The sequence below is a fragment of the Coccinella septempunctata genome, chromosome 1 (assembly GCF_907165205.1).
Source record: "Coccinella septempunctata chromosome 1, icCocSept1.1, whole genome shotgun sequence".
In the NCBI taxonomy this organism is placed as follows: domain Eukaryota; kingdom Metazoa; phylum Arthropoda; class Insecta; order Coleoptera; family Coccinellidae; genus Coccinella; species Coccinella septempunctata.
The window spans coordinates 18,987,279-18,995,639 of record NC_058189.1 but is presented as its reverse complement, the minus strand read 5'-3'; the positions used below and the strand labels follow the sequence as shown (position 1 = coordinate 18,995,639).

At 32.8% G+C, this 8,361-nt stretch overlaps 1 protein-coding gene across 1 annotated transcript; it reads right to left on the bottom strand.

Moving 5' to 3' along the window:
• Positions 1-2,546: 2,546 nt before the first annotated feature.
• Positions 2,547-2,926, bottom strand: LOC123322887 (THAP domain-containing protein 1-like). The gene is made up of 2 exons (XM_044910958.1): positions 2,785-2,926; positions 2,547-2,662 (listed from the first exon to the last, which is right to left on the bottom strand). The coding sequence occupies exons 1-2, from the start codon at positions 2,924-2,926 to the stop codon at positions 2,547-2,549; spliced, it is 258 nt and encodes an 85-aa protein (XP_044766893.1).
• Between the last annotated feature and the right edge of the window lie 5,435 nt (positions 2,927-8,361).

The following is an 8,361-nucleotide window of genomic DNA, read 5'->3' as shown; positions in this document are numbered from 1 at the left end:
AGGCAGGGTTACCCATAGCAGATCCTTTATTTTGTGCAAAGAATTGTCCACCGTATTGGAAATAACTGTTGTGGAATATGAAATCAACAATATCAGTTAGCTGATTCTTTGATAACACTGTAAATGTGCTTAATTCACTCCAACTGTTCTCTATGATCTCAAGGAGTTTTTCCCTTGGAATACTCGTGAATAGGGAAACTACATCAAAGCTTACCAGTATGTACCCACTAGGTATTGTGACGTCTTTCAATTTCGAAACTAAATCTGAAGAGTTTTGTATTATGAACTTAAATGATGGTCGTAGTTTTGCTAAAATATCTGCCACAAACTTAGAGATTTTTAGTGTGGGTGAATTAATGCATGAAACTATGGGTCTCAGAGGTCTGCAGTCTTTATGTATCTTGACGAGACCATAAAATTTTGGAGCAACTGAATTGTAAGTGTGAAGGGCTTTAGATTGTACCTCTGTGATAAAGGAGTTGGATTTCATCTTTTTGACGATGTTATTGCATTTCGTCTGTATTGAACTGGTAGGATCATGTCGTAATTTAGTGTAAGTGGATGAATCTGACAACAACTCTTCCATTTTAGTATTGTACTCGTCTTTATTAATTATTACCACCTTGTTTCCTTTATCTGAATTAGTAACCAACATCCTATCTCTATAAGTGTTAAGGAAATGTTTGGTGTAAGAACTTAACTTTAGAAAATATTTGGTAAAATAATTTATGTTTGTTGTGTGTTGGAGTTTGTTAAGAAAATTGTGGATAATGTTACATGTTCTTGCTCTTAGGCCGTTTTTTTGATCGTTGTTGAGGTGGGATTGAGACTTTTTCGCTCTAAGAGTCCAAAGTGTTTTCATCCAGTTCCTTAAACCGAGAAGTTATCAATTACTGAATTCTGGAAGGAACGAGAACTATCCACAAACATTTCAACTTTTATGTTTTATGACACTTTATGGCCCCCCCTGTTCAAGACGGTCCGGTAACGATCGAGCAGATTGGAATATCTTGATTTTGCCTTATTTGTTTGTTCTTGTTAGAGGTGAAGAATAATTCTGTTTTAATTGCTTGATGTCTTATATGAAGTGATTCAATATTAAAGGTTATATGATTGTTTTTTAATCCGTTGGAATTTACGATTGTTCTCATTCTCTTCGGAGAAACTTTGAACACAAAAATTCTATATAGAAAGACAGCTTTAGTTTAGTATATGTACTTCTGAACATTGAGTGTATTAATCGAATACTCAAAGCTTCGAATGAAATTATCTTATGATCCTGAAATAGATATCAATTGAAATTTCTGATGAACACTCTGAAAAAAGTATAATTGTGATTTAGAAATAAAGAGTAGAATTTTTGTCACGAAAATAACCTTAATTTGCTTCGGAGTAAGATTTTTTGTCTTGAATTAATTGTACAAAACACAGTGTTGAACATATACGGGGTGTTGAACAATTTGATAGGTCCAGAACTTTTAGGGGTATATTTCCTGAATAATTTTAGTTAAAAATTTTCATATAAAAATAGGCACGCAAAAGCTTAGTTGCGGACGATTTCCAAATTTTGAGAGGGTATCAAAAAACCTTGAATTTCTCTTCAATTGTTTTTCAGTTATGCGATTTCCAGTCAACATTCTCCTTATTCGAAAATAGGTCATAATTGCTCATAACTGAATTATAGATTCATATCAAATCTGCAAACTCTATTCGAAAAACGTTTTACAAAAACTGGCTGGCTGACTGATTTTTCCTATAAATATGTCAATATCATCACATGTGTCACTCAAAATGACTTAAACACAGAGTTGCCAAACTGGAATATAGTATGACTGGTGGCGCCACGAAACACTTTGATAAGGTCAATATTATAGTATTTATGAGATACATATCCGGACACTTACAACACGCCTCCTTAAATCTATAATATTGATCCTTTACATGAAATTTTAAAACACATTTCAAGAAAATTAAACCAATCCTAACTCCACTCTGTTTTTTAAAAACTTATTCTTATTTTTGGGTTCATATGAATAGGGAGTGGTGAAATGGATAATCCAAATACCTGATAATAGTTTTACTTATGCTCATTCTTATCTAAACTTTTATTCAACATGTCTGCTAAATTAAATTTAGACTTCATCTTTACAATATCAATCACACCCTTCTTGCATAAACTAATTATGCGCATTCGTATTAACGACCACTGTCAATTTTTCGCCGAATTTTTTACTACTGGATTTGCATTCTAGAGTAATAATATATAAAATGATTTCTATGATAGGTATCGATAGAAAATTTTTGCAATCAGGAATTCACATTCAATTCAAAATGTGGTCGACGGAAAAATCTTGTAATCAACTCGATCATTAATTGAGCGATGAATAATCTCGAACATTAAAATTAAAATATCTCAATCATTAATCGCTTTCATTAATAGCCTAGTTGATTAAATAACTGATTCACACGAAATGCCTCACTAAAAATAATCCTTGCCTGACACCAAACATATCAATCGCAAACTTACCGAAAAATCCTGGAACTCCTCAGTGTATAGCGACAGCTGTCTTCACCAATCTTTGACGTAGATGGTTAGTGAAGGCATTCTGTTCGAAATGCCCTTCGCAAATTTTTCTGTATATCAATTGTTTTTCATCCATATCTGAAAATATGATGAATATTAGTTTTTGATTCGATATGACAGCAGTAAATTAATCAAAAAGTTTATCACGTCAGTAATTACCCGGAGTGAAAACAATGTTTATGAATAAAACGATTACCTACCTAAAAGCTCGGTATTTCCAGAATGCTGAATCCACTTTCGACAACGTTCTTCATCTTTCACTGGAAATCTGAAATATGTGATGGATTTCTCGGTGGATATTTTCTTAGAACATCCAACATATGTGCACATTACTGTAGACATTTTCCCTAAAAAAACAATTAAATTCGCAGAATCCAATTTCTAAATCCAGGATAAACACGCAAGCTAGTCATATTTCCACATTCGTTTTTTGAAATGAGAAAAATTATACTAATTGTACGGAACTAGTGAAAAAGTTTGTAGGCAACTCTTCCGGATGTCCGGACCAATTTAAACAATTAAGTGTAGCATGTTAAACAATTAATCTAAGTGTACGTTAATGGGAATTAGGAAGGTGAAAAAAATACAGATCATCGTGAATAGAAACGAAAAACGACAACACACACAGAAAAAAAAACAAATCAACATGAATATAATAAAACAGACAATTGCAGAGTCACGATACGCACTGAGACACACTTACCAAAGTCAAATTATGCTTTCAAAAAATAGATGGTACATATTTTAGCCCTGAAGAAGCGACAATATATGTTGCGAAACGTTGGAATTAGCTAAGATTTGCTGATTTTTTTCACCGTCCTGATTCCCATAAACGTACACTTACATGAGGTTGAGAGGAAGTGAGCTTTTAAGTTTTAAACAAGTAATGTTGATGTTCACTCACCTTATTATCGATAGATATCACAGAACACAAATAAATAGATATACTGAAGATTTCTTGATAATTTTTCACAAGACACACAATACTCAACGGTAGGGTTCAAAATGAAACTCGTATTTATCGAATCCTCCTTTTATTTAAATACACCCCCCTTTTTTCATCATCATTACCTGAAATTTTGAGAGGGTAAGGAGTACAACTGTGTAATTCCTGGTTTATAGGTGTAGGTATAATTTCCAAGAATTCAATTATATTGAACAACGGAAATTTTTATTGCTTTATATATGGCTCAAATAAGGCCGGCGAAGCACAATTTTAGAAGAATATTTGCATAAAATAGGCCTTTCATAACAACAGAGTTGATGACATGTATTTTACGTGAATATTTCCGAACTACTCTGAATCAGACTATTCTGGTTTATTTCTGTTGTATTTTCTTGAGAAATTCATATTATTCGAAGGAAAGAAGACAAATTGTAGAAAACGAGAGTCTTCTTAAGTACGTCTGGGAATAAATGGCAGACTCGCTTTTTCGATGAAAATACATAACTAAGGGTACATCATATAATATTTTTTCGAAATTGCCACCCTTCCAAAACACTATTAGAAAGTGTTGACGATTTAACTCTGTACATAATGTGAAGCACTATGTAGTTGTTTTTCGCATATTTTTTTCAACCCCTCATCTCCATTAACGATATTCTTATTCACCACGTGATTTTTCTGCAATAAGTATTTTGTAAGGAAGATCATTCAAAAATTCTCTTTCTCATAATTCTTCATCTTTTGTATTCCGAAGAAAAATTTTTCTGGAGAATTTCGATACATATTATCATTGAGAATACTCAAAGATATTGTTTCGTTCAAAAAAAGCAAGACTTGCCAGGCACGTTATTCTTGTAACAGAATATTTGGAATGGTGATTACGGCCTTCTCGACAATAGAAGCAATAAACTTTCAACTTTTATGTTTTATGACACTTTATGGCCCCCCCTGTTCAAAACGGTCCGGTAACGATCGATCTGATGATATCTTGATGTTGCCTTATTTGATTGTTCTTGTTAGAGGTGAAGAATAATTCTGTTTTAATTGCTTGATGTCTTATATGAAGTGATTCAATATTCAAGGTTATATGATTGTTTTTTAATCCGTTGGAATATACGATAGTTCTCATTCTCTTCGGAGAAACTTTGAACACAAAAATTCTATATAGAAAGACAGCTTTAGTTTAGTATATGTACTTCTGAACATTGAGTGTATTAATCGAATACTCAAAGCTTCGAATGAAATTATCTTATGATCCTGAAATAGATATCAATTGAAATTTCTGATGAACACTCTGAAAAAAGTATAATTGTGATTTCGAATATTGTTAGTAAATAAAGCGTAGAATTTTTGTCACGAAAATAACCTTAATTTGCTTCGGAGTAAGATTTTTTGTCTTGAATTAATTGTACAAAACACAGTGTTGACCATATACGGGGTGTTGAACAATTTGATAGGTCCAAAACTTTAAGTATGTTTCCTGAATAATTTTATTTAAAAAATTTCATATAAAAATAGGCACGCAAAAGCTTAGTTGCGGACGATTTCCAAATTTTGAGAGGGTATCAAAAAACCTTGAATTTCTCTTCAATTTTTTTTCAGTTATGCGATTTCCAGTCAACATTTTCCTTATTCGAAAATAGGTCATAATTGCTCATAACTGAATTATAGATTCATATCAAATCTGCAATCTCTATTCGAAGAACGTTTTACAAAAACTGGCTGGCTGACTGATTTTTCCTATAAATATGTCAATATCATCACATGTGTCACTCAAAATGAGTTAAACACAGAGTTGCCAAACTGGAATATAGTATGACTGGTGGCGCCGCGAAACACTTTGATAAGGTCAATATTATAGTATTTATGAGATACATATCCGGACACTTACAACACGCCTCCTTAAATCTATAATATAGATCCTTCACATGAAATTTTAAAACACATTTCAAGAAAATTAAACCAATCCTAACTCCACTCTGTTTTTTAAAAACTTATTTTTATTTTTGGGTTCATACTAATTGGGAATTCTTATATAAACTTTTATTCAACATGTCTGCTAAATTAAATTTAGACTTCATCTTTACAATATCAATCACACCCTTCTCATAATTCTCATTAATTAAATGATACTACACTTCAGTATGTTTAGAGTTTTTTGTGGAGTTGCCGTATTTAGCAATGGCAACTGCACCAGAATTATCTTCATACAATGGTATTACCATTACCAATTTATTCATCAATAGAATAGCTGTATTCGGGTTCGAATTTCGGACAGTCCGAGAATGGTTCTAGAACTGCGCAGAGTATTCGATACTAGGGCGCAACAGTTTTGCGCAGTTCTAGAACAATTCTCGGGACGTCCGAAATGTGTCGCAGGAACACATTATTTTTTTAACGTCTACGATTGAAAAATAAAGCCATATCATCGGGCTTCTCTTATTCAAAAAAGCAAAAATGAAACTTTTTGCTTTTATGAGATTTCAAGAGACCATGGTACTCATAAACCAACAAAATTTGAATGTCTGAAATATTTGATCAGAGAGAAAAACGCTGCTGCATTAACCATTTTTTTTACGTTTGTAACTTGAAACATAGCTTACAATATCCCTTCTATCTCCAAATGCAGTGCTTAATTGACCCAAACACTTCTTACATTGGACTTCAGAATCAAGTTTTGTTTTATAAGGAATGGAAATTCTTTTGGAAGATCTTCCGTAAATTTGCACTTTCTTTTTTCATTATCCATCTCGAATAGTCGAATATTCTTGAGAAATATACTGAATTGATTTTGACCAGAGACAAACGAGATGGTCAACTACCTGCTAAAATGAAGTCAGATCCTAGTTCTCCATCTCCCTAATTTTTTCGGAAAGCATTTGTAGAGGCGCTGCATGCAGTTTCTCGCAAAAGCGCGGGAAATTTGAACTGCGCATTGCCGATTTTATTCAGTTCGAAGAGCCAACATTGTTTTATGAGAAATTTTGCATTTTTGACGAACGGAAAATGTCCTATCTGATAAATATTGCCTTTATTGACAAATTTTCATCAAGGAATATTTTCAGATTTCAAAAATGCAAAGTTTCTCATTTATTCACTGAGGAAATAGGAAATGTAAAACTACATCAGTAAGATTCATAGCTATATTTCAACTCCAAAAAAGTCCCAGCACAATTTAAGTAAGAAACAATTCAATAATTAACAAATATAGGTATAGGTATGTATGTATATGTATGTATAGTATAGGTTTATGTATATACAATAGCTAAATTTTATTTTACAAATGAAATACAAAATAAATGGAACTTGGAGAAAAAAAAAATTGAAATTAATGAATTTGAAATTTTTCAATGTTGAATTATATTTATTTTTCTTTTCACTGTCTTTTCCCTTTTCTAATTTCATTAATTTCATAATTTTACATACCACACTAGTTTCACATACATTTGTGACAGCTTTTAAATCTTGGGATTTTCCCTACATAAGGTTTTAATCTTCCTCATATTATTCTCCCTTCTATGAATGATTTTCATCAATTGCTTTTTTCTTGGTGTACCTACTGTCCTTTATTGAAAGTTCATCAAAATTTCTGAATATTTTCGTCCTTGATATTCGGTGTGGCCAAATGTGGGATTTTTGAGCTAGGGCTTGGATCATCCAAAGCTGCCTTAGTCACTTTAGTCATAATTTCTGAAACAATTTATAACTATTTTTCAACAACTACAAAAAACAAAACTTTTGCAAAATGAGTTGAGATGTTATGTGTTATCATATGAAGGGTTTCGTGCCAGAAGGGCGTATGCACAAAATCGCAATTTTCAAATACCTTTTTCAGATTCTACAGATGAAATTCCATATTTACTTCATGTGTCTTAATAGTTCTTGCAGAGGTTTGCCGAGGAATAGGAACTGCGGATCTGTGAAGCTTAAATCTGTTTAGATCCATATATGAATCTGGTGAAAAATGCTTATTGCAGATCTTGAATGAATATAGAGATTCACCCGTGAATTCCATTCCTAGTATTTCTTGCCATTCCTTAGATCTGAAAGTTTAACAATATTAGCACATTGCTAATTCCATTCATAGATCGACTGTGCTTATGACTATTTTACATATCATTCTATAACATTCACGGAAGACATTATTAGTTCTTCTTCTTCTTCTTCTTCCTTGTTTCCCAAGCTGTCACGTTGGGAAACCTTGGGCTCGTCCATTGGACATGCACCCAGTATCATGTGTCAAAACGTTCGGTCTCGGGTTCGGTGTTTACACAGGAACAGGTTGACATCACTGACATAGGAAAACAACAACTTGTTACTGTCAAACAAACATGATATGTTATTAGGTCTTTTAACAGGAGTCAAATCGAAATTACAGCTTGATGTTTGAGGCCCTGAGGAACTCAGATATGAGTTTTGCAAAATCAGGAGAGGAGCTGAAAATGACCTCATTCAGATTAATTGGGTGTTGAAAGGAGAATGCTTCTAATCTTGTATAAAATAGTGAACAATTTTCCTGATTCAATGAGCATTCGAAAAATATGTGTCAATATCACCGCGTTCGCCACAATGGCATTTTTCCTCATCTTTGATTTTTATTTTGTATAGGTGTTGGGGTGATAGCACATGTCCAGATCTCAATCTAATCATTGTTGTTAATGTTTTTCTTGAAATATTTGTTCCTATTAACTTGTTTCCCGTAATGTTATCCTTAACTCCCACCATATTGACGTAGGTTTTGGTTTTTCCCTTACTTCTGCCCATTTCCTTCCATTCTTGACTTCTTGTCTAATCATGTTGTAAACATCCTGGTAGCTACCCTCGTATTTTG